The sequence below is a fragment of the Lytechinus pictus genome, chromosome 13 (assembly GCF_037042905.1).
Source record: "Lytechinus pictus isolate F3 Inbred chromosome 13, Lp3.0, whole genome shotgun sequence".
NCBI classification, from domain to species: domain Eukaryota; kingdom Metazoa; phylum Echinodermata; class Echinoidea; order Temnopleuroida; family Toxopneustidae; genus Lytechinus; species Lytechinus pictus.
Window position 1 is genome coordinate 5736648 of NC_087257.1, and position 27793 is coordinate 5764440.

General features: G+C 39.9%; 1 protein-coding gene across 1 annotated transcript; it reads right to left on the reverse strand.

Annotated features, from left to right (window-relative positions):
• Nucleotides 1-1133: 1133 nt before the first annotated feature.
• LOC129274936 (coiled-coil domain-containing protein 148-like) lies at nucleotides 1134-27145 on the reverse strand. The gene is made up of 13 exons (XM_064108561.1): nucleotides 27083-27145; nucleotides 21642-21796; nucleotides 19459-19847; nucleotides 18725-18929; nucleotides 17872-18034; nucleotides 15041-15185; nucleotides 9053-9259; nucleotides 8446-8586; nucleotides 6149-6267; nucleotides 5357-5474; nucleotides 4319-4369; nucleotides 3741-3830; nucleotides 1134-3372 (listed from the first exon to the last, which is right to left on the reverse strand). Exons 2-13 carry the CDS (start codon nucleotides 21718-21720, stop codon nucleotides 3223-3225), a joined length of 1857 nt encoding a protein of 618 aa, XP_063964631.1. The 5' UTR covers nucleotides 21721-21796; nucleotides 27083-27145; the 3' UTR covers nucleotides 1134-3222.
• Between the last annotated feature and the right edge of the window lie 648 nt (nucleotides 27146-27793).

Below are 27793 nucleotides of genomic sequence, written 5' to 3' on the forward strand. Positions count from 1 at the left end.
TATCTTGCTTTGATCTTAATCATAATTAAAGGAATTTATTATTTTAATGATAATGTTAATACTTGATAATTATGATAATTAATAATAATAATTACAATATCGATAACAATGATAACAGTAATAAGAATGATAACAATAATAATAATAATAATAATAATTATGATAATTATAAGAACGAATGATAACAATGATAACGAATCATAATAACTTTCTCTGAATTGGAAGATTCATTTTCCATAATTCGTCAAATGATCTGACTTGAAATAAAGTCATTATTTATTGGACCAGTAACACCAGTTTGATGAAAAACAATTTAACTGGTATTACTACTTTGCTTCAACTGGAATGCAATTGTTTGAACTGGTCTCCAGTTGATTTTTACTGGTCCAGATAAAATTCAACTGGTCCAGTAAACATATACTGGAAACCAGTAAAAATCTACTGGAAACCATTTATTGGACCAGAAACACCAGTTTGATGAAAAACAATTTAACTGGTATTACTAATTGCTTCAACTGGAATGCAATTGTTGGAACTGGTCTCCGGTTGATTTTTACTGGTCCAGTTAAAAATCAACTGGCCCAGTAAAAATATACTGGAAACCAGTAAAATTCTACTGGAAACCAGTAAAAAAAATTACTGGTCTTACTGGTTTTTCCTTCTGGGTTTAAAGATTTGCATTATTCCGATGAAACATTTCTTGGCATGTCTTTATGAATATTCAATGAGCAACCTGATGTCTTATCCCCACTTGCTCTTTTGAATTCTATTATATGACATTAGGTTCAATCAATTTTTTTCCTTCAAGAACCCAAAAAATTGGAATGACAACTGATCTAGTGCATTACGTATTCATTGATGCAACTCATTTCATTACAAGGGAGACATATCATTCACACATGTATTAAAAAATGAAACAATTATGATTTCATGTAATAACTAATAACATAAGAAAAAAGAAAGTGAGGATGCGATATCATCAGCCCACCCAATGAATATTCATGATGACATGCATATGAAGTGTTTTTACAATATATTGCTAACCTTTAAAATTTAATAACTTCACTATTTGTTTATCAGATTTTGATGAAATTTTCAGCATTTTGCTCTGTGAAGTTTACTCTATTTTTTTTAGACATTAATATTTTCAGCCCGGAGGACCGGCCCTTTAAGTCAGCAAACTAGCACAGGTAAGTTAGGATTAAAGCACTTTCTCTGCCTCCTGGGGAAAACGTGGACAGACATAACTGTACACACCTGGGCCCACTGCATAAACTCAACCACTGATGATGTTATTGTCATTTATCATAACCAAAAACAGGGCCAACTTAAAAGCCAACGAAAATCAAGGTGGGTCAAAGCAAAGCTGTGTATAATGTTAAGCACATCTTCATGCATGATTGGAACATGTTCTTTGGTGCTAAGCCAGGTCCGTACGCATGGTGGGGTAACATCATTTAGCACAATAAAGGGTCACCACTCGTTTCTAATGTATTTTGTAAGTTATGAAGTACAAGCTTAATGAAACATCCACAAGGAGATTAAAGTTAAAAGTGAAGTATTCAATGGAACCTCGCGGATATCCAGTGACTGCATCTTAGAAGTGAGTTGCAAATTAATGTAGACACCATAGGACATAGTCCAGATTGGAAGTTGGTGTATGGAAGCTCTCTTTCTCAAAGCTGACAAAGAGGGCCTCCTCTGATTCCAAATCCCCTCCTCTCCCCTTCTCACCCGAGGAGGGGGAGATGAGGGGAATGGCACTGTGTAAGGGATTGGGAGTCATGATGCCCCTCTATGTTAGCTTTTGGAAAGAGAGCTTCTATGTATATGAATGTCCAATCTGGACTACACAGGACATTGATGGTGCTTAACAGTTTCGAACACTGAACCCTATAGATCCCTTTACAGAGCACAGTCACTACTTACTGTGGAGCATTCAAGAGACACTAAAAAAATATATACTTCAGAAGGTTACCATGGCTTCAGCTCCAAAACTAAGGATGAAACTGCTGTTTCGGTTCACCGCGAGTTTCAACCAAAACCTCCAAGCTGTTCATTGTCATTTGATGGGCTTTTTCAATACATTTGCTGTGTTCTTGGATCTGTAGTGCGTCATGGACGTCAAAGCTCCCGAGTATAATGCTTGAAGAGAAACTTAATTGTACATTAGACCAAGGTTTTGTGGTGAAGACATACCATTTGTCATCACAAACGTTCTCTTTCACATCCATATTTGGTGTCTCTATTTTAAATAGTACTGAATGATACTGATATGGTGGTGCCATGATTTATTCTTGAACAGAATAGAGTTCAAATCCAGCCTTGCTGCCCTCAAAAGTTTGGTGGCCTTGACATATCATTTTAATACCTTCAAGGTGATATATTTAGTTGTGTTCACTGGCGGATCGGGGGGGGGGGGGGTTCACAGCCGGCCGCATGCCTCCCCTCTGAGAGCCTTAATCAAAATTTGTGATGTAAATATACCACTTTTACCTAATTGTACCCCCCCTCCCCTTTTGAAAATGGGAACCTTTTTTTTCTGCTTGTCAAATTTTCAGCTGAAAAATTTGCCCCCCCCCCCTTTTGAAAAATCCTGGATCTGCCCCTGGTTGTGTTTATACCATGGCACCACCAGGTATCCTTGAAAATAAAAGATTTCAAATCTAGTCTTCTTGCTTTCAAATGCTTTGAGGCACTGACATATCACTTAAATTGTAGGTGGGTCAAGTTTCTATGGCATCGCCATCATTTATCCTTGATAGGCTACTTTTGAAATTTAGCCTAGATGACTTCAAATGCTTTGCGGCACTGATATACCAATTAATTTCTAGTTGGGTTGTGTTTATATTATGGTATTGCCATCCTTTACCCTTGAAAAGGCTAGATTTCATATCCAGCCTAAATGAAATCAAATGCTTTGCAACAATGATTATTAAACTTTCAAGGTGGGTTGCATCTCTACGTCTTCATCATTTATCGCTGATCAGGCTGGATTTTGCATCTGGCCTACGTAGATGACGTCAAATTAGTTATTTGGCAAAAAGAAGCTGCTGAAAACTGCTTATCTAATAAAAGAGAGCCAATGGAGTAAATTAGAAAGTCAAAAGGGGCCTAAGCTTTCGATCCTAGCAGAATCTTCGTCGGAGGCAAAATTAGTTATTTGAAATGTCATTTAACTTCAAGGTGGTAATCTTGGTTCTATAGCATATGGAGGCACCATCATTTGTCCTTGAATAAACTCGACTTCATATCAGGCCTCGGGGCCTTCAAAGGCTTGGTTGTGCTGATCATATGCCTTGCGTAAGGATTTTCATGAAGACCCGCTTTCCTCAGTGCCTGTTCTAGCTTCAGCCTTGGATCTGACATCACCTGAAAAGTTTAATTGAAAGGCAATTTTGTCAACGTTAATACAAAAATATACCGACCCCTTCCTTCATATTGGTGCTATTTTGCAGTCCTTAATAATTCTCTATTTTTTTTCTTCAAAAGAACCAGGAAAGTAGTACACAAGAAATAAAAAGATTGTAAAATAATACTGTTCTATAATGTTAAATTCAGTGACTGATAAAATTTTGACCAAACTGATTGTTTTGACGAAACTGATTCTAAATTGAAAATTTAGATTAAAAGAAACAACCTGAAAATAATATTAAAACCAGACACAAACTTGACATTGTGTCATTTGTTTCTATTCATAACAACTTTGATAAAACTTTTATACGAGAATCTTGACTTACCTTATCTGAGCTGAATGTATTCATTTCAAACAAAGGTTGCTGGATGTTGATGTCTTGTTCTACTCCTATACCCAGGTGAGCCTTATAGGCCTGAATGAAAGACAAGAAGGTTGTCATGCCATAATTCGGTTTGCGATGGATAGTACATAGATAAAACAGTAAACAATGATGATGGTAATAATGGTTATGTTGACGGTGGTGATGATGGTGATGATAGTGGTTATGATGACAGTGTTGATGTTGATCATAATGATGGTGATGATGATGATCAAGGAGGTGATGATGACGGTGGTGGTGATAATAATGATGGTGATGATAATGGTTATGATGACGATGGTGATGATGATGGTGGTGTTGATGAAGATGATGGTGATAATGATGACGGTGATGATGTTGGTGTTGCTGATAATGATGGTGGTGGTGATGATGATGATGGTAATGGTGATAATGATTACGGTGGTGATGATGTTGATCATAATGATGGTGATGATGATGGAGGTGATAATAATGATGGTGATGATGGTGGTGGTGATGATTATGATGATGGTGGTGGTGACCTAAACTTGTAAATAACTTACTGCGGTAGCTTGCATCACGCGAACTGGGTCACTCTCAACATGCACTGCAACCTGAAAGAAAAAGATTTTTAAAAGTAAAAATGACAAAATAATAAGAATAGGTGCATTGATAATCGCGCAGCTAACATACGCACATACTCCACTGGGCTTGAAACATGGTATCATATGATTACCACAGCCACAGCTGAGCTGCTACTGATGGCCATTATTAGAAGTATTCAAGGAATCAATGATGCCAGGTAACCATTCGCCTCAACTTGAGTGCCGCACAGTGCGGATCAATTTCTTGATGAAGGCAACCACAGCATGGCTGGGATTGATCCCAGACCGAGCAACTCCCCCCCCCCCCAGTGGCGTACCTAGGATTTTTCACAGGGGGGGGGGGGCAAAACCGTCCGCCAACAAATTTGACAAGCCCCCCCAAAAAAAAAAAAAAAAAAAAAAAAAAAAGGTCTTCAATCACAAATAAAGGATTTCATACCAGAAAAAAAATTGACAAGCAAAAAAAAAATAAAATAAAATAAAAAAGGTCTTCACGCTCCTCAGGGGGGGGGGGGCAAAAAAGGTCTTTCAAGCTCGTCAGGGGGGGGGCAGGTATACGTCCTTTGCATGGGTTGTGGCTCGTCAGGGGGGGGGGCAGACTGCCCCCCCCCCCCGTAGGTACGCTAGTGCCCCCCCATCTCCGTAACATGCAAACACATCCAAATATAACGACCCATCGACCAGACTTGACAAGATTTGCAAACTGACTGAATGGAGCTAATGCATTTTACGAGGGGGAGGGGGAGGAGAGGAAGAGGCAAGATAACCCATGGTGATATTTGAATAAGTAAGGCAATATAGAGTTGCATAACAAAGACCACCCTTTAAGGTACTCTTTTTTCTTACTTTCTCCTTCACTTTTTCTTCACTAATTGAAATAGCGTAGGGAAGAGGGAAGGGGGAAGAAGGGGGGGGGGGGGTAATCACCCCTGCCCCTCCTATAGCATCACTCTTGCTTCAAATTAAAAAGATTATCATCATAATATATATGGTTACCTGTTCCCTCAGCGCCTCCAGTCTTCTTTCCCTCTCTATTTCCTCCTCTCTTAACCTCATCTTTTCTTCTGCCATCCTTTCTTCCTTCAGCTCTTGCAAGTGTTGACGGAAAGCAACTCTGAATAAAAGAAACAAAGATTTCACGAGAAGGTATGAAGATCCTCTCAAGATCTCGATTTTATGTAATTACATAAACCTAACATTGTGATATCATGAAATCACAGCTAAATAAGTGGTATGCCCCTGGCAGTCTTGCCCACATTATGCATTTCAATAAAGCAGCAGTGTTGACTTTGTGACATTAAAATATTTTCTCCTTTTATATACCCTTTGGATACATAATTCATTGTGCCACGAACACAAAGGGCCAAGGGGCCCTGTTGACTAGCCATAATGCACATTGGCAATGGACATTTTTGGTCCTTTTCCCCATTTGCGCAGTTGTAAGGAATGGACTTGCCCTAAATAACTTTAAAAATGTTTGGCCTGAAATTCAATCAAATATTCTGAGTGACCAGGCGCGGATCCAGGGGGGGGGGGCACAGGGGGCACGTGCCCCCCTTTTGAGAAGCAAAATTAGAAATTTGTAATGTAAAAATGCCATTAAAACAGAGGTGTGCCCCCACTTTTGAAATTGAAGACTTTTTTTTTGCTTGTCAAATTTTTCCTCCAAAAGAAATGCCCCCCCTTTTGGAAAATCCTGGACCCGCCCCTGTGTGTGACTGATCGCTCATCCACCAGAGGTAAAGTGTCGCACCACTATGCTCATGGCTACTGTATTTGTGTACTAACCTCTCTTTGTCATGTTCAGCCTGTATTTCCATCGCCTTCCGGAGTTCAGCCAGTCTTTCTCGCTTCTCCGTTTCCTCTTTTTCATGCTCCTTTTGCAGCTGCTCCTTGTATACTTGTATCTATCAGCAAAGAGTAGATGTCAGTCACCCATGTTTAAAATCCAAATTAGTCCCCGACTAATAGCCAGATTCACCTTCCACTTCACAGGGATCACCCTCCAGGGTTCCCAGCTTTTCAAGAAAACAAAATTCCCCGAGTTTTCCCTGATGAAGTTTCAAAATTCCTTGATAATTATTCAAACCCATTCCCAGTTTCGCAGGTTTTCTAAGTTGTTGCAGTGAATTACATGTATTTTTTTAGTATAAAACAATAATGTAAAACTAATTAGTACCACCATAACCAGACATTCAATGGATGTTATTTTGATATGTGACAAAGTATAACAGAGTCTGACTTTTGGGCTGATCAAAATTCCCTGATTTTTCCCTCATTTGAGGCATTTTTCCCTGATTTGAGGTATTTTTTATCAAATTCCCTGATTTTTCCCTGACTGGAAAAAAGTAAAATAATTTTCCCTGATTTCCCTGATGGCCTGGGAACCCTGCCCTCACCCCCTTCCTTCATGTCACTCTAGGCAGGACCTAGTTCTGGATTTGGATTACAAAGAATAAAAAATAGACAGCAACAGTGGAAAACAAAGTGTATGCGATGGCTCCTTTTATTATAATGCAGACCTGCCAACCTCTGGGAATGAAAAATTGTATTCTGTGATAAAAAAAGTGTATTTTCCCCCAAAAAAGTGTATTTCATAATAAAATGCGTGGCGCACTCGCTCATGGCGGCGCTCAAGCTGCATGCAAGCTAAAATGGGCACTGCTCTTGCAGATGAAAAAAAAAAAACATTTAAACATGTGTTTATCTTACCCTGGTTTTAACAAGATTGAAAAAAAAAAGTTACCTGAAATTACATTGATCTAATAACCATAATTGTGTAAGTTTTCATGAAGTAGAGACATATAGAGATGATTTTTTTCAATAAATTACGATTTTGTAAAAGAAAAAAAAAAAAGTATTTTTTAAAGAAACAAGTGGAATGCCTCTGGCCGTCTCACCTGCATCACGCGATTCAATATAGCAGCAGTGCTGATTTTGAAAACTACTATAACTCGCACAAGATGTTCAGTGATACTTGGTTACTCTTATTTCCACGTTTTATGAACTAGACCAATACACTTATAGAGATATGATGGCAATTCAACAAATACCCCCAACGTGGCCAAAGTTCTTTGACCTTACATGACCTTTGACCTTGATCATGTGACCTGAAACTCGCACAGGATGTTCAGTGATACTTGATTACTATTATGTCCAAGTTTTATGAACTAGACCAACACACTTTCAAATTTATGGCTGTAATTCAACAAATACCCCAATTTGGCCAAAGTTCATTGACCCTAAATGACCTTTGACCTTGATCATGTGACCTGAAACTTGCACAGGATGTTCAGTAATACTTGATTACTATTATGTCCAAGTTTCATGAATCAGATCCATAAACTTTCAAAGTTATGATGGTAATTCAACAGATACCCCCAATTCGGCCAAAGTTCATTGACCCTAAATGACCTTTGACCTTGGTCATGTGATGTGAAACTCATGCAGGATGTTCAGTGATACTTGATTAACCTTATGTATAAGTTTCATGAACTAGGTCCATATATTTTCTAAGTTATGATGACATTTCAAAAACTTAACCTTAGGTTAAGATTTTGATGTTGATTCCCCCAACATGGTCTAAGTTCATTGACCCTAAATGACCTTTGACCTTGGTCATGTGACATGAAACTCAGGCAGGATGTTCAGTAATACTTGATTAACCTTATGGCCAAGTTTCATGAACTAGGTCCATATACTTTCTAAGTTATGCTGTCATTTCAAAAACTTAACCTCAGGTTAAGATTTGGTGTTGACGCCGCCGCCGCCGTCGCCGTCGCCGCCACCGCCGCCGTCGCCGTCGCCGCCGCCGTCGGAAAAGCGGCGCCTATAGTCTCACTCTGCTATGCAGGTGAGACAAAAACGTAATGCCGTATTTTGGTTGCAAAAACGTACTAAATACGCCAAAAACGTACTGGTTGGCAGGTCTGATAATCCCTTACAATATTGTGCACTTTGAAAAATATCTATTGAATCACTTTCCTACCAACCTCCCATATGGAATGGTCTAATAATAATTTCACAAGCTGTTTATCATTTTTTGCTGCTGGCGTTTGAATTTTTTTTTAACGTCTAAGCCTTACCTTCTGCTTGTCTGCAGCCCTCTTCTTTTCATCCTTCTCCTTCTCCAATTCCATCTCCTTCTGTACGTTCTTCAGCCTTTCTGCTTCAAGTTCTGCTTCAATACGCATCGCCTCAAGTTTTTGCTCTCTCCATAGCTCAATCTTATCAAAGGAACATATTAAAGATGCCATGAAGTATTCAAGATTAAAGATAAAAAGATTCAATAAAACCATTCATTAAAAATATTTTCAAGGAAATCCTAAAAAAAAAAAAACTTAAGGCCACGTTGGTTTCAAATCATAACCAATCATACGATTGCTAGGTCATTACTACTATATATTTTACATGCTGTTATTCCAATAATGATGGTAGCATAGTCAGAGATTTGAACATAATTATTGGTATGATGATTTAGAACTTTATGCAGTTCGATGTTCCAAGTCTCAAAGAGTTGGACCAAAACTTACTGTTTCATTCAAAAGTTGAATTGCACACAAATGTCCAGTGGCCTTTGGGAAATGCGCCCACTAGGAAAAGTCGTTATCGCGTCACCACGGTAACCATAATTTAACCATCTTCTCTGGTGGCCATATACGTTTTCTCACTACATGTACATCCTCAATTTACCTTCTCCCGAAGCTGTTGGTTGATCATCCCTTGTCGTTGCTCATTGATAGCTGCAATGGACTCGAGCTCCGCTGCGAGGCAAACATCCGCAAAGATAGCCGCTGCCTTCTCGTAGAGCTCCTGCTTGTCCTTGGCCCAGCAGCTGACCAGGGTGTTCCTGAGGCGGGTGTGGTATCGATGGGTAATCATCCAGTCCTCGTGTTCAACCTTGACGTTTAAGAACAATAGCGGCAAAGCATCAAGAATACACTGTACAATACTAGGAAAAAGTGCAAAGGGGTTGCGGGGTAAGAAAAGAATGCAAAGCGCACGAGAACGGCAAGCATCTGGAAAATACATATTTCAGCAACACCTCATCTGCTCTACTCCTAGCTTTTGCACTGCTGCTTTGCAGAGCTTACCATGATGCCTGAGAAGTTTTGTTAACCAACCTTGTTCGCTTGAGTAGTCTGCTCTTTCTAAGAAGACTTAGAAAGTGCAGACAACTCAAGCGAACAAGTAAAGTTAGAAAGAAGAGACTTTCAAATGAACTTGATTCACTGCACCTCATGGGTTAGTGATAAGATGACAGTTAACCAAAAAAAATGTTATCCAACTGTAGCGAGGTAAGATATTACCCAGCTAATGCAGTAATCCAGATGAGGTGTTGCCAAAAAATCAATATAAATGCAGGGTACCCTTGTCTGCTGATTGCACATAGCAGGTAGTATAAATCAATATATTTAGACACCTACCTAAAGGGACCCCCATGCGACTGTCCATTACTATATAATTTCTGAAGGTTTCCATGGCGAAGAAGAATAGTGTAGTAGGTTTCACGGTACACCGTGAAACCTACTACAATGTCAACCGTGACAACCGTTCAGAGGATTTTGAGAGAAGCCGACATTGAGGTTCGTCATAGTTCCTCAAATAAGCTTCAATCTGCCCTCACTACACATAAGGACAAGCGCAACTCCAAGGACCTCCCTGGAGTTTACCGAATTCCTTGTGAATGCGGTAAGGTTTACATCGGAGAGACGGGTCGTTCCTTCAACACTCGGATTAAGGAACACAAGGCCCATGGTAGGAGAGACGAGAGGGAAAAATCTGCAATCATCGATCATGCCCATACGCATGATCACCGGATTCTTTGGGATGAGAGTAGACTGGTCACCCGTGTCCCCTACTGGTATCAACGGAGAGTCAGAGAAGCGTTGGAGATTGAGGAACATAATACTGTTCCTCAAGACAGCGGCCTCCAACTCAGCAATATCTGGCTTACCGTTCTAGACAAAGAGGCTAATTTGCCTAATTAGCCTACCCGGACGTTCCACACACGTGTGAGCACTGCAGTGTATGGGCGGAAGTGGTGACATTTGTCATTCATGCTAATCCTAGCGGGAATGATAACTGACAGCAATTTCCGGTCGTCGCTGGTTTTGCGCGCCCAATTTGTGTGTTGTCACCCACGTCCGCATATGTGGATGTCATGTGACCTTTCTAGCCAATCAGAGACATGTACCCTGCGAGATACCGTGCATACGGCACTTCGACAGAGTATATAAGGCCTGCTTTTACAAACTTTGCTCATTCTCCTGAGGACGACAAGAACACACTTGTCGAAACGTCGAGATTGGGTGGTCCTTTTCAGGACCAACATATGCCCAAGAAAGAATACATGGTGTACCGTGAAACCTACTACACTATTCTTCTTCGCCATGGAAACCTTCAGAAATTATATCATTCGTCTCTACGGGGAGCAGACGTTCCAGCACACCAGAAGACTACAGCGGAACAGGATCAAGGAAGCCAGATTTGTCAACCATCTCACCTTTCTCAAAAGGTGCAGGGATTCAGGGGTTATCCCCCGCGGATTGGTGCTCCATGCACCTGTCCGTTCCAGACGAGCGGAGCAGGTTCTTAGACATGCTTCTGAGAGTCTCATCAGAGAGAGGATCAGACACGTCCATAACCAGCTCAGACAACTTCAACCTTTTGTTGAAACATCGGAAGAATACCTAAAGTCAAAGCTCTCGAGCAAGGACTGGGGTAAAATCGATCGTTTCATCAAATCTTCCAGCCACTTCGTTTTTGAGACAACTAAGTCCAAACAAGTGAGGAAGTTTGAGAAACTGATCCGTCCTTCCCGTTTCAACAAACACCAGCCGAGACACAACCGCCAGCCGAGACACAACGGCCAGCCTAGACACAACTTGCATCCTAGCAAAACTGTTGTCAACCTCAGTCAACGTCAGTTGTCTGAGAATGAACATCAGGTCCTCTCATTGGGACTTAATTTTGCTATGGCTCCTAAGCAAGTAAACCGAAAAGAATTCATCCAGAAGATTGAACCCAGCCTCAGACATCTTACTCGGTCTCAATCAGACACAGTGCGTATCCAAATCTCACAAGTACTGACTTCGGTTAACCCACCTCGGCCCAACCTCACCAAAGCCGAGAAGTCAGGCCTTGCTAGTCTCCGAGAGGATAACTCCATTCATATTCTCAAGGCAGACAAGGGTAATGCTACTGTTGTGATGGACAGAGTGGATTATGAGACCAAGGTTCAAAGACTACTGGATTCGGGGACCTATAGGAAACTTCCTAGAGACCCCACACCGGCCATCGAACGTAGGGTTAATGATAAGCTCCTCTCTCTCCAGAGGAAGGATGTCTTGTCTAGACCCATTTACCGACAACTCCGGAGCTCGTCTGCTCTATGTCCCATAATCTTTGGGCAACCGAAGATTCATAAACCAGACACTCCACTCAGACCTATTGTGTCTACTAGAGGATCTCCCACGTACGCACTGGCTCAGCATTTGACTTACATCTTACAGCCTCTTGTTGGTCAGGGCGTGCATCACGTGAGAAACTCTAGACATTTCGTTGAGCAGATCTGTCAGATGAACGTCTCTAACAATGACCTCCTCATCAGCTTTGATGTTGAGTCATTGTTCACAAGTGTACCAGTTAAGGATGCTTGCGCCATCATCCTTGAGAGATTGAAATTTGACAGAACTCTCCCTGACAGGACACAGTTGTCTCCTCTAGAGATCCATGACCTGCTTGAGATGTGCCTCAATTCCACCTCTTTCAGATGGAGAGACACATTCTACAGGCAAACGGAAGGGGCTGCCATGGGGTCTCCCCTGTCCCCAGTGGTAGCCAACATGTTCATGGAACATTTCGAGGAGACGGCTCTCCAGTCAGCAACCCACAAACCCAAAGTGTGGCTTAGATATGTGGACGACACTTTTGTGGTTTGGCAACACGGTGCTGAGGAAACTAGCAATTTCCTACAGCACCTCAACTCTCAACACGAGTGTATCAAGTTCACCATGGAAATGGAGAATGAGGGATCTATCCCCTTTCTTGATACAAAGATTACGAGGACGGCACAGGGATCCCTATCCCATCAGGTTTATCGGAAACCTACTCACACTGATCGGTACTTGAACTATCGTTCATTCCACCACCCATCAGTGCTAAGATCCATCAACAAGACGTTAGTCAAACGAGCGCATGAGGTTAGTGACCAGATCCACCTGAGAGGTGAGCTTGAGCATATCAAACGTGTTTTGAAATGTAACAACTACCCCTCACATAAGATCTGCACTGAGCTTCCCCCCTCGCGGAACCCTCGTGCAGGACAACCCAAGGCGAGAGTCGTTCTTCCATATTTGGGAGCAGCCTCTCACAAAATTCAGAGGATTTTGAGAGAAGCCGACATTGAGGTTCGTCATAGTTCCTCAAATAAGCTTCAATCTGCCCTCACTACACATAAGGACAAGCGCAACTCCAAGGACCTCCCTGGAGTTTACCGAATTCCTTGTGAATGCGGTAAGGTTTACATCGGAGAGACGGGTCGTTCCTTCAACACTCGGATTAAGGAACACAAGGCCCATGGTAGGAGAGACGAGAGGGAAAAATCTGCAATCATCGATCATGCCCATACGCATGATCACCGGATTCTTTGGGATGAGAGTAGACTGGTCACCCGTGTCCCCTACTGGTATCAACGGAGAGTCAGAGAAGCGTTGGAGATTGAGGAACATAATACTGTTCCTCATGACAGCGGCCTCCAACTCAGCAATATCTGGCTTACCGTTCTAGACAAAGAGGCTAATTTGCCTAATTAGCCTACCCGGACGTTCCACACACGTGTGAGCACTGCAGTGTATGGGCGGAAGTGGTGACATTTGTCATTCATGCTAATCCTAGCGGGAATGATAACTGACAGCAATTTCCGGTCGTCGCTGGTTTTGCGCGCCCAATTTGTGTGTTGTCACCCACGTCCGCATATGTGGATGTCATGTGACCTTTCTAGCCAATCAGAGACATGTACCCTGCGAGATACCGTGCATACGGCACTTCGACAGAGTATATAAGGCCTGCCTTTACAAACTTTGCTCATTCTCCTGAGGACGACAAGAACACACTTGTCGAAACGTCGAGATTGGGTGGTCCTTTTCAGGACCAACATATGCCCAAGAAAGAATACATGGTGTACCGTGAAACCTACTACACTGTCCATTACTAATTCTCACATTTCATCAGAGACAAAGCAATAACGGGGAATGTGGGGAGGCTGCTTTGATAGATACACTGTGCCTTTATAGCAGGTTCCCTGTTAAAAGACGCAGCACAGACTGTGGACAAGGGAGCCTTAGACACCGTTCACACTACCTTCCTAAAACTAGTTTAGTGGAAACTAGTTTAACATGCAGTGGGAACGGTTGAAGCGATCTTCCAAACCGGTTCAGAAAACCATCTCACAATGTAGTTTTCAAGATCGCTTTGCCTCGTTAAACTGGTTATAGCGTGAGGACACAACCGTTCTTCAGGAAGCTATCTTTGCACATTTAGAGCGCGCTACTCCACACAACAGGTGCAGAATGCATACACTGCGGTTTCAAATTTTGCGCGAAACGTGTCACCCAACTGCGTATCCATAGCAACAAGATCGCTTTACGTGAAGTGATTTTTAAAACCACTTTCGTGGGAACTCTAGCAAAGCGATCTTCCAAACTGGTTTCCTGAATCAGTTTCCAGTAAACTAGTTTTAGAAAGCATAATGAGAACGGCCTCTTAGGTATCTTGTTAAAAGCCAGAGCCTGTCGTTTGCCCAGGAATTCTGAAAGCGGCCTTTCATTACCAATCCTTACACTTAATCATAGACAAAAAAAAGGGGGAATGCAGAAAAGCTACTATGAAAAGATGCAAATTGCATTTACAGCAGCTAAAGAACCGGCACAGACTCTGGACAAGGAGCCTTATCCAGAATCTTCATTCTGCTTCTTGGGCAACATGACAAAGGTCTTTGGAGGGTCTGGTAGCAGGAATCCTGCAATAAGGATGCTATGCGTCTTCATTGCAGCTTTCCTGCGGTTCCCATTGTTTCATCTATAGTGACTAGACCTGCGACGAATGTCAGTTTTACCATTCGATTATTTCCTGAAAAGACAATCAAATGATTTGATTGTTCGTCGGGAATCACGTCTTTTAAGTCACAATAGTTGACCTACTTTATGGTGACCTCCCTCATGAAGAAATCTCCATCAAAGTCACATGTTTACTGTTTTGAGCACGCAGACAATGATGTGTATCGTGGGCAAGGCCGGGTGGGATTAACATTTCTGGAGCCCTTGCAGGTCGGTGCTTATAACTGTGAATGTGATACGATCATTTATCATTTTTGGCAAATTACCTCGGTAACATCATTTTCAAACCTGTATCAAGTATTCAAAAACCGTTGTCATCATTGTTATCTTGTCATTTTGTTATTATTACTTGGGTATTCAAGTTATCCCAACGTCATAATCGGGATCTGCCGAACATTCGATTAGTGTAAATTTTGCTAATCGATTGGCGATCGGCGGCAAGCAATTCGAACCAATCGATCAATCGATGTTTACTCCCAGGCCTAATGGTGACTGTGATGATGTATCATGACAAGATTCCTGCGGGAAGGGCCTGGCTCTGACATTTGACAACGTGCCTTACCAGTTGTGCTCTTGTTCTCTTCGGAAACTGTTTTCTGAGTCTGTCAATGTAAAGCACACGTCTGTTCTGCATGTCTCTGGGGTACATCTCAACTATGCTCTCAAAAATCAAGTGATCATCTCGACTCCAACCACCATAAGAATTCCTGCACAAGTCAAACAAGGATGAACATTTATTAAAGATCATGGACATAATAAATTTATTTATATATCTATTCAATTATTTCATTTCCAGGCAAGAAAGCATGATAGCAATAGAAACATAATACAAAAGAAATGTAAAATTGAGCACCAGCTAATGCCTGGGGATCACCTATTAAATAGAATTGAAAATTCTGTCAAGAGGTTCTCCACATTGGCTGGTGCCTACATGGGATAACACAAAATAGCAATAAATTTAAACATGTAATTACAATACTTCTAAATACATTTACCTTCATCGTAATATGAAGAGAGAAACAAACAAGTGGAATGCCTCTGGCCGTCTCACCTGCATCACGCGATTCAATATAGCAGCAGTGCTGATTTTGAAAACTACTATAACTCGCACAAGATGTTCAGTGATACTTGGTTACTCTTATTTCCACGTTTTATGAACTAGACCAATACACTTATAGAGATATGATGGCAATTCAACAAATACCCCCAACGTGGCCAAAGTTCTTTGACCTTACATGACCTTTGACCTTGATCATGTGACCTGAAACTCGCACAGGATGTTCAGTGATACTTGATTACTATTATGTCCAAGTTTTATGAACTAGACCAACACACTTTCAAATTTATGGCTGTAATTCAACAAATACCCCAATTTGGCCAAAGTTCATTGACCCTAAATGAACTTTGACCTTGATCATGTGACCTGAAACTTGCACAGGATGTTTAGTATTACTTGATTACTATTATGTCCAAGTTTCATGAATCAGATCCATAAACTTTCAAAGTTATGATGGTAATTCAACAGATACCCCCAATTCGGCCAAAGTTCATTGACCCTAAATGACCTTTGACCTTGGTCATGTGATGTGAAACTCATGCAGGATGTTCAGTGATACTTGATTAACCTTATGTATAAGTTTCATGAACTAGGTCTATATATTTTCTAAGTTATGATGACATTTCAAAAACTTAACCTTAGGTTAAGATTTTGATGTTGATTCCCCCAACATGGTCTAAGTTCATTGACCCTAAATGACCTTTGACCTTGGTCATGTGACATGAAACTCAGGCAGGATGTTCAGTAATACTTGATTAACCTTATGGCCAAGTTTCATGAACTAGGTCCATATACTTTCTAAGTTATGCTGTCATTTCAAAAACTTAACCTCAGGTTAAGATTTGGTGTTGACGCCGCCGCCGCCGTCGGAAAAGCGGCGCCTATAGTCTCACTCTGCTATGCAGGTGAGACAAAAACAAGGTTATCGAATTAATAATTTAAGAAAGAATGCAGATTGGGTCAAATCAGCAATTAGTCATTTATCAAATTAGAAACAGAGATGTTAGGTCAATTGGTTGAAATTTGAGTCTGAAATGAATTGTACATGACATTTGTTACAGTTATATGCGGGTTTAACAAAAACAAAAACAGCAAAGTAAGTATATAATAACAAATAATGATTAAAAAAACAATCAAGATTCATACCCAAAGTATATTCAAGAAAATGACTTCTTACATGTAGATATCAACTGAATTTAAGCTACCATATAAAGAAAAGTAATTAAATTTATGTGTAACTGAAAAATTAAGCAATATAAAGAATGGGAACATATGGCAAAGCATTAGAAAATCAAATAATTAATCACACATTCAAAGAAATAAATGAAATATATTTCATATTGTCTTGAGATTCCATGCAGAAGCAATCAATTTTCAATTATTGAAATATCCCCTATATCATAAATATCTCGGAGAGAAACTAGTAAGAAAATAACTTACGCCTACATAAGCACTCTCTTTGCATTTTGAAATTAGTGTATATCCAAGTACATCAGCATTTAAAACTGTCTTAAAAGACTTTCTTTAAATCTTCATGAAATTTATTTCACTGGTTTCAATATTTTATTGATAAAAAAACTCATAAAACTGCCTTGGATGCCATGTAGCCATCACCATAACAGCATAATAATTAGCAGTGTAATGATCCAATAAATTTGGTTTATTTCCAATTCGTCTAATGCCAATTCGTCCAATTGCCAACTCGTCTACTATGGTCTAATTTCATTTAGTCTAATGCCATTCCGTCTAATAACCAGTTGGTCCAATAGCCATTTAGTATACCACTTTCACTAACTGTTCAATTGTGCAAAATGAATGAAAACAAAATGGATATTAGACCAACTGGTTATGAGACAAAATAGTCATAGACAAATTGGTTATTAGAGGAAGTGATGATTGGACCAAATGGTTGTTACATGAAATGCTGATGGATGGAATGGCATTAGACTACATGAAAGTAGACAATGTGTTGAGTGGACGAGTTGGCAGTAGACAAATTGGCAATTTACCATAAATTTCAGGTGTATGGAGCAAAAGTTCTTTTAAAAGGTTTTGAGCGGCCAAAGTGAGTGAACCAAAAAATGACTGTCTCAGTGAGAAGAGCTAAATTGTGATAGATTTTGACAATAGATTTACAAAAAAGTACCATCACCCTTTTAAATTCCTTTCTTTCTTTTTCTTATTTCTTTTTCTTGGTGGTGGAATTTAACCCATTGACTACCGGAACAGGGTGGTCCCTGTACAAGGTCTATGGAAATTACAGAATTCAGTAGTCAGTGGGGTAAGGGGGCCCATGGTCTCCCCCTCTACAAACTGTATACACAAGTGATACTCACAAGAGTGTGCTTGAGTGCCTTCTATCAAGATCTCCCAGTCTTTCCTTGTATTTATCATCAAGAGTAAGGAATTCCTGAAGGACAGCATCCCGAATCTCCAGATCTGGACATTCCAGGACCTCAGCCTCCATCGGTATCCCTTCCGTCACACACTTCTCTGTACCTGCAATATTAAGTCAGATACGATATGAAAAGTACAGTATAGCGGATTGCTGCTCAGTCTGAAAACACTTGGTGTTATAGCCATTGGTCTACTCCAACTTGTTTTAAGTTGAGTCTTAAATATTGCTGCAATGCCCTTCCACAGAGAAGAGCAGTCTCAGCACAGATGGAGTAAACCAAGCAAGAATATGAGAGGAGATAGCTCATTTCCAGCACCCACTGCTTTTGCTAACAGGATGTGTTGGTCTCGAGACTGATCTTAAGCCAAATCTTTAATTGTTACTTTTACATTTCGATCACTATGGCCTTGTAAGAATCAAGCATCTAAAAACTTTTTTAGTACCCACTACTTCAGACCAAGACCAATACAATCACATCTTGGTCTCAATAATAGTCTTGACCATCATCTTAATTTCTATTTACCTAGACAAAGACCTTGGAATAATCCAGGAGCTAAGTCCCTCGCTAGTACCCACTACTTTGGACTAGGACCAAGACAAGTATATTTTGGTCTCAAGACTTGTCTTGATCTCATTCCTTAAGTGTTTTTTACCTAGACTAATAATACCTTGGGATAATACGGGATCTATAATACTCTCTACCACCCACTGCTTTGGACGAGAACCAAGAAAATCACAAGTTGGTTGCAAGAATAGCCTTGATCCTAATATATCATTGCCATTGTTCTCACCTAGACTAAGACCTTGTAAGAATCCAGCATCTAGCTCACTCTCCAGCGCCCACTGCTCGTGTTCCAGTTGCTTCATGACGGCTTCCTGTTGTCCTTTGACACTCTCGATGACTTCACAGACCTCAGCATGTTGGTCATCCAGTTCGTCATCTCCTCCACTCTGCAGCTTCACTCTGTTCCTTGATAACCAGACCTTCAGATCATCCTAGGAAATAATAATTGATGTTGTGAAATGTAGACTACTAAATTCTTTTTATTCTCTGTATCAAGCTTCCAGACCTCAGAATATTCTGAAGCCATCATAGGCCATAACCTCCAACTCCCCTATTATACCTTGGTCACATTTGCTCTACGGCGGCCGTACGGCGAGTCGAAAACAGCCGTTTTATTAATTTAAATTCAAACCACCTATATGTAGTTGGTACAAAAAAATGTTAAAACGGCTGTTTTCGACTCGGTGTACGGCCGCCGTAGAGCATATGTGACCAAGGTATTACCAACTGCAAAGCCCATGTTTTTTTATGATCAAAGTCAACGCCACTAAAATCAAGCCCTTTCTTGTTTGGTCATGGCCCACTTTGATCATAAATATAATTTAACTAAAATAATTACATGCCCCTTTAAATGTACATGTAGCCTTGTGCCCTTCCTATCGACCTTCGTAATTGTACAAAAGGATGAATTTACCGCCAATGACTAAGATTGTCATTGCTTATCATAGAGAGAAATAATACCTTGAGTGACCAGATAGGTTCAGCCGTAGCCTTCCGGAACTTCTCCAGCTCCTCCGTCAACTGCATCTTGTAATCCTCCGCCTCCAGCATGAACATGGTGATGGACGATCCTTCCGAGGTTCCCAGCAGAATCAGCCGCTCTTGCTCCCTCTCCAGCCGATGTCTGATGCCGTCCAGCTTCCCCAGCTCCCTCTGCCAGACTGTCCGGTGCTGCTTGAGCAGGGTGTTCTCCTTGCTGGCCTTGGAGAAGCTCTTGAGTTTGTTCATCTTCAGGAGGGAGCGGTTACCGGAGATCTTCCGCTCCAGGGCAGCGGCCTTCAGCTGGTCGTAGTCCAGCTTGGTGTAGCGAGTGCTTCCAAGGCCTTCCTTCATGCGGACTAGAAGCTTATCTTAAATAGGAGCGAAGACATGGGGTGATTTTAATGCGCATTGCAGGTTAGGCATATCATACTTCATGATTAATGTTTTAGATTTTGAGTTTTAAGGTGAAACAATGCTGTATATGAAGAGTTTAGTTGCAAAAGGGCTTAGGTCCACTTTGGAGCATTCTGAGAAAAACCATGTTTTTTTTTCTCACTTACTGCAATATTCTTATGAGAAACTAAATTGTCATGATGTACTACCCTATCATGTGAACATAAAATTGGGGATAAAAGAAATCTACCCGTCTTCAATTTTTTTCTATAAATTCTTTTAAAAATTATCATTGTGGACCTAAGCCCTTTTGCAAGTAAACTGAAATAAATCCCATCTATTTTGATTAAAAAAGTGATTTTTCTTTGCCACTTTTTTCACGTTTTTATGTAAATTTCAAATTTTCTTTGTTTTCATCAAAGCAAAAAAAAATTTAGAGGTTTTGAGACAGAAAACAATAAAATTTATGAACAATGGACCTAACCCCTTTTGACAAATGAGCTCTTCAGAAGAGTTTGTTTGCAAAAGGGGTTAGGTCCACTCCAAGAAAATCATTTTTTTTAATTCTCCTATATTGCATATTCTTATGCGAAACTAAATTTTCAAGATTCACTACCATGACAACATAAAATTTGGTATAAAAGAAATCTACCTTTATTCATATTTTTTAAAATATTCTTTTCCAAAAAAATTCGGTGTGGACCTAATCCCTTTTGCAACTAATCTGAAATGGACCTAACCCCTTTTGAAAAAAAAGTGATTTTTCTTTGCCATTTTTGATCACTTTTAAATAGGAATTTCAACTTTTCTTTGGTATCATCTTATTGATGAAAAATGGACCTAACCACTTTTGCAAGTGAGCTCTTCATATACATGTAACATTGAATCTATATCAAATGTTACATAGATACACACAAACAAATATAATGACATGGGGATACTACTTTAAATGAAAAATTTGTACACATAGTGGACACTTTCTCTGATGTCTTGTGCTTCAGGGTCCTGTCTTCCAAAGAGTTAGGATTGGTCCGAGCCACCTCAACTCTATGGAAATCCATCAATGTTATAATATTTTCTACAAAAAGGTTGAACAATGTCCTTTGTAAACAAAGATAAGCACACGGAATTTCAAGAAAACAATGGATGTATAAATATACAGCGCATGCAGAAAATATTTTGAGCATGCATAATAGATGTTGACATTGCTGGCTTTCCATAGTTGTGATTGATTGGATCAATCGCAACTCTTTGTAAGACAGGGCCCGATGTTCATTCCGTTTATGAATCCACCAATAGCTTGAAGTATCAAGGTATTCACAGAGAACAACACAAAACCTCATTGAGGGTTAGGATTGAGGCTTGAACAAATCTTTGGAATAATTTTAGGGTGATAACTTGTTTTAAAGTGATATTGTAAATTTGTAACAAGGTAATGACATCCATTTGATAGTTCTAGATAAAGACAATTTGGTTCAAGCTATATGACATCCAAAATTGTATGGTATTTTACAAATATTAAAGTGTGAATATACAGTGCATTTCAGTTAATCTACCAGCTACATTTGGTGAAGAAAGCATCACTGTTTTTGTCAGATCACGTTTGTAGGATGCACTCTACCGTGTCTTAATCAATGAGATTGTGTGTTAATCATGTGCGGGTTGTGACGTAAGCATGACATCTAATCAGACTTAAATCTTTGTGAAACACTCCCTCCTCCTGATCTTTAGTATAATCATGTACTAACACCATGTCAAGTTACACTAACCTGCTTCATCTGGACGACCCGTCTCCCTTGCTCCAGTCCTATGAGTCGTCAAGAACCCTCTGTAATCCCTACCGGTCATCTTTGCCCCCTCGATCTCAGGATGTTTCTGACTTGATGTTTGTTGTTGTTGCAAAAATCTCTCAGATATCTAGAGGCTATTTCATGAGAGAGACACAAAAGGAATTGACACTGGATGGTTTCAAATTGTAGTTGGTGTATGAATTCAATATTAAACAATTTATGAAATTTCTAGATTCTAGGTCTTGTGATATCGATGATGGCCATTATGGCCATCATTGACATCACAAGACCATTCCTCTAAAACTTCTAGGTCTAATATTTCATAAATTGTTTAAAATTGATGTAGTATAGACTGCATTTACTTAGATTACCGTAAAGCTTTTGATACAGTCCCACATGAACGCCTTCTCAGCAAGTTAGTAGCATATCATATGGCATAACAGGAAATGTCCATAGATGGATAGAGGCATATCTGTCTGGAAGATCTCAGATTGTTAATTCATGTAAATCAATGTCACAGCCGGGATTCCTCAGGGTAGCGTCCTCAGACCGATTCTGTTTTGTATGCTTTATCAATCACTTGCCTGATTATGTTGCATCTAGAGTTAAACTCTTTGCTGATGACACAAAAGTTTACAGAATCATGGATAATTCAAGTGATGCCAGCTATCTTCAGAATGATCTACATGTACATCAAATCTCAGACTGGGCAAAGAAATGGCAGCTCTAATTGTGACTAAGTGCAATACAATGCATTATGGGAGACAGAAGATTAAGGACATTAAGGAGAGCGAAGTTGGCTCAGTCGGTAAAGCGTCTGCCCGTCGAACCAAAGATCGTGGGTTCGAGTCCACCCGGGCGGATGACTGAAGCCAGTGCGTTGTGTGTAAACGTCTCTCCCCTGTTTCATAGATGCAGGCTATGTTATAGTGGAAAACACTCCGTCCCTTGGATAGGACGTTAAATGGAGGCCCCGTGTGGAGGAGAATCACCACCTTTGCACGTTAAGAACCCGCTGCACTATTCGAATAAGAGTAGGGGGAAACCCCGGTGTAGTGGTCCACCTGCATTCCCCAACCAGTTATCGGGAGAGACCTGCGGGTCACAGTTCTGTGTGCGCGCCCTTCTTGGCGACACAGATTGGCTGGCTCCTCCAATGCGCCTTTGAATGTCTTTGACAGATATATGGCGCTATACAAATGCTGTGCATCATCATCATCATCATCATCAAGATGGAGTTTAGCTACACCATTTCTAGCCAGGATGGGGAGTATATGATCCCCTCTGAGCAAAGTGAAACTGAAAAGGACTTACGAATTCTATTTGACCCAACTCTAGGCCTATCCTTTGCTCTTGCATACAGAAGGCAGAGGACAGAAGTCATCCTGGGGCCCGTTTCATAAAGGACTTGCAATTGTTGTAACTTTGCCATTATGATGGTAACTATGATGGAAAACTTGATTCTGATTGGCTGCTGACCCCTATTACCATGGTAGTTGCCTGGCCTTCAAAATCATAAGAGGATTGACAAATGTTGACACTGATCTGTTCTTTAAACAAATACATAACTAGGCATGGCCATAGTGCACTAGCGTGCTCTCGCGGATGTGCAAACAATTTGTATAGGTGCGTAGGTTCCCTTGTTTGATTCAAATGAAATAAAGCATAGATTATGTCATTTTCTTTCATTGTGCAAATTCTTCTCGGCCCCCCCCCACCACCTCTAGATTGACGAGACTCAAAATACCCGGGACTACATGTATAGGTACTGTACCGGTACATGTATGAGGAATAAACTTAAAAAGTGTTAACTTACTTTAGAAGTTTAGTGTTGTTTTTTTTAGGCATTCAATTTCCATGATTTAGTAATTTTGGGGGAAATATGAACTCTTCTGTTGGAAATACAGTAACAAAAATTGTAGTCATCTCTTACTTACTCCAAAAATGAATTTAAAACATAAATCAAGACTGTACAGTTTGATTGATTTACCGAAAATTGCATATTCGTTGGGAAAAAAAACGTTTTAAAACGATTAAAAGCGTTTTAAAACAATAAAAAAAACATTTATTTGTTTTTTATAATAAAAAACATTTTTTATTACAACCCTGCGTAAATCCAAGTAAGTAATTTGCTAGTAAATTCCTCGAAATTGCTGCCTTGACTGTTATCGGGCCTTGGCTCGGGACCCGTCAACTCAAGGGTTCATTACATGCCACCGCGCACAGAAAAATCAAGCCATAGAACTAGAAGTCGTGTGGGTAAGAGTTCCATATGCACCCACCACTAAAATTGAAAATAAAAATATGGAGAAGGTTCAGAATAATATATCTAGCCCTAATAATATATAGAACATACATGATGGGGGAGTGGAAATACATACCAAAATATGGCTTTATTCCGTCAAATTTTGAGCGGTTTATTTAGTCAGTAAAGGGTCTGTGAGTCAAGACTAGTCGAACTATCGGCCGATAATTGTTAAAATACCCCTTCCGGTAGGGTGTCTGGAGAAAAAAATTATTTTTCTTATTTCAAGAAAATATCACATTTTCTTTGTGAATTTGAAGAGAAATTACCTTCAGACTGACAGAAATGTAACATTTTTGAAAAAAATCCAATCATTGGCTGCAAAAAAGAAGAATGAAATTAGGTAAATTTTCAGCATTTCTCTGCCATAGACTGTGTAGTTAAGAAATGGACACACACAAATCCAAATTTTTAGCTTCCGAGAGCTGTTATAAATTTATTATTAATGCCAAAAACTTGTCCATAAAGAGTCCAATAGGATTTTTCATGCTCTATCTGATGGTATGATTTTTATAAAGATTTGGAAACCAGATCACAATGAAAAATTGCGACAAAGTGAAAAAAATTGTGCAAAACAGAAATTTTATTTTCCCATAGAAAACGCATGGAGAAATGGCAATTTCAACACACACAAAATTAAGGGTTTGCAATTTATCTCTAAATCCTTATTTAAAATGATCATATAAACTTGTCCTTACTGTCAAAAGAAGCCCCTGAATTTTCTCTTTCCATACATGCCAAACACAAGTTAATAATCAATTCAGATCACATTTTTCTAGTAGCCTGAACTTCCCCGAAAAAATGTGCCATATTTTCCCCTAAATTAGCCTGTTTTATGCTGACACTTTTCAGTGTGGCTTCAGACACCCTACTTCCGGTATCAGCGCTTCTCGCTAGCATAGCGCCTTAGCGGGAAAGGTTTTGACTGCAGATAAAACGAGGTGAGTTCGAGTCCCAACTAAGGTAAGCAACAGTAAAGAAATGATAGAAAAATCTGAAGTAAACGAACCGGAACGGAAGTCTCAACAATATTTTTTAGTTTTAACTTTTATTTTTGGTGGGCAGTAGAGGCGCACGGCCAATATTGGAGACTGTCTCAAATGTGGGAGATTATCTCCAATATCAGAGACTTTTGTAAAGAATTTGGGTATCCAATTTCAGAGACGGTCTCCAGTTTTGGAGACCAATTTCCTTTGTTTACATTTGCTGCAAAAGGATTACCTTGGCGGCAAATAAAAATGTGATAAGGAGATTCCTCATGAAAAATTACCCATTTTCACCTTCTACTTTAAAAATTCACCGTCTACTTTTGTTTTGATAAGGATTTTTGTTGTCAATCACACACAAAACAAATGGGCTTCTGACCTCAGTGAGACAAAATTTTGGGTTGAAAAAATTATGCTTTTGTTGGTGTTGTTTCTTTTGTCCTTTTGCAAAGCAAGTCTCCAATGTGGGAGATTGTCTCCCCTATTGGAGAGAGTCTCCCATATTGGCCGTGCGCCTCTACTGGTGGGGGGTGCATTAGACAGCTGGCAGCCGTCTGTTTCGAGGAGTTTTTTAACATTTTTTTTTTTTTTTAATTTCTCCTCATACACAGACGGCTCGCTAGCGTGCAGCCACCATTAGGGGACTTGCAATGCAAAATCCCCCCGTCGGGGCTCTTCAATTTTTGTCTTTAATGAGTAAAAATTTTGAAAATTCACGCGACCAAAATGCAAATTAATATTCCCTCTTGGCATCAATTGCCAAAAAACGGAGGAAAATCAAGTTAAAAGGAACAAAAACAGTGACTTACCTCGGCTGTCGCGCAAATTCACTTCCCCGTTTTATCCGATCTTAAGTATGGCAGTGTGTCCAAACTTCGCGCGTGTCCATACTTCGCGGACGGTCCTTATCTCAAAAACTAGCCAATATCCTTAAAATCTGACATCATCAACGTGAAAAGCGACCTACAATTACCGTTTAATGAAAATTTCTTTAGGATGAGTTCAGTATTCATGAAAATATTGGCAAAAGATCGGCAAATTTGCCACCGCTAGCGCCCGTTTTGAAGAAATCACAAGCATCACGATATCACCATTTTGCAAGCAGAAGTCATCAAAAATGTGAGTTAAATGTGGTACTAACCGATTCCATAGCATTTTGCCATCAATCTGATTTAATTTTTCACTTTTTGAACTTGAGTTTTTGTTTAAATCTCCACAAAAGCTTTGGTGCGCGAAGTTAGGTCACACTTTTCAGAACGGTTTTCCAGCACAGCCCGCATTCGCCGATCGGAATAGAATTTTGAGATCGCGATACCGGCGAAACCCCTTGACCTACTTTACATTTTCGTCCATGATTTTATAGTTTACGATCTTGCCGTCAATGTGGTAACTATTTCTTTAATTGGTTTTGTATAAATTATGAATATTTTGTGAACAAAATTAAGCCTGATGAATATTTTTGAAAAGTGCGCGAAGTTTGGACACCCCATCATACATAAACATATGGCCATTGAGTCCCCTGTACAGATCGCGCTAGAACTTCGGTCTCTGTATTTGGTGAGTGAAGCCAACGGAGTTCAGCTGAACAACCAACATAACAGTGACCGAAGCTTTTGGTCTAGGGGTGCATATATGATATGCCTATCTAGTTAATGGTCTATGCCTATGGAACTCTTTCCGTCATGTGTTGTGGACACCAGGCAGAAGTGGGGTCTCACCGTCTCAGCACGTGCGACCCACTACTCACTAGTTAGAAATCCACTGCCAAACGCGGTTCATGGTGCGAGGTTAGTATACCATTACCAATACTTATCCCGCAATACGTGCGAGTGGGACCCGTCTAGATCCAGCAGGGCTCTACACTACAGCACAGGCCCATCGGCCGCCGCCCTCGGCAGAGGCAGGGAAAGCAGTCTCCGTACCGCCTACCGGGTCTCTTTGACTTGAGCGTATCGTAACTAACAACCAGGGAAAACAACACAATCGACCTTATAGTTGCACTTATTATCTATTCTAGTCAACATTATTAGATTAAATGTCCACATGTAAACCTAGGCCTACACGAAAATGAAATGAAACACTTAAATTACAAAGCAAACTGATATTATTATTCATTATTGATAACTTACTTGAATTGAGCGAAGCGTTGATTTACGAACCTTGATTTACCTTGGGTACCAAGAATTTACAGTGTCTTCAATTCAAAGAAAAGAAAAAAGTAAAAGGGGCGGGTGGTGGTTATCGGGCGATAAGAAATGCTTAGGCCTCCCGGGTTAGGCCTATAAAGTAATAATATTCATGGGCGACACCAGAGTATTGGAAATGTATATCTGAATTCAAGTTTGCCAATTTATCATGTAATAAATACATGTATTTATATAATTGCAATATAAATTAAGGCTAAAGGGATGGTCCAGCTAGGCTTATAAGTATTAGAGTAAAATTCACAAAACAAAATGCTGAAAATTTGATTAAAATCGGATAAAAAATAACGAAGTCATTGAATTTTAAAGATTTGTTTTATTCGGGTGAAACAGTTCTAGGCCAAATTTCATCAAAATCGGATAATCAATAATTTTTTTTGGGGGGGGGGGTTTGTTTTTTGTTATCCGATTTTGATGAAATTTTCAGAATTTTGCTCAATTAATTTTACTGAATTTGAATTTGAATAGATATTTTCAGCCCGGACCATCCCTTTAATATTACTAAAATTCCAGTGGCGTTAAAAAACTGCACCAATATATATATATATATTTTTTTTTTTTTTTGGGGGGGGGGGCTAGATCAATGGCGTATCGGGCAAAATTCATTTTTTTTTTAAATCCAACTTTTTCATTAAA

What these genes read in the sequence shown, in the direction of transcription:
- LOC129274936 (XM_064108561.1), bottom strand. Translation starts at nt 21,720, where the DNA reads ATGACCGGTAGGGATTACAGAGGGTTCTTGACGACTCATAGGACTGGA. An exon ending in AGGCACTCAAGCACACTCTT is followed by an intron (nt 15,186 to 17,871) that starts GTGAGTATCACT and finishes TGACTTGTGCAG; the next exon opens with GAATTCTTATGGTGGTTGGA. An exon ending in GCGTGATGCAAGCTACCGCA is followed by an intron (nt 3,831 to 4,318) that starts GTAAGTTATTTA and finishes TCTTTCATTCAG; the next exon opens with GCCTATAAGGCTCACCTGGG.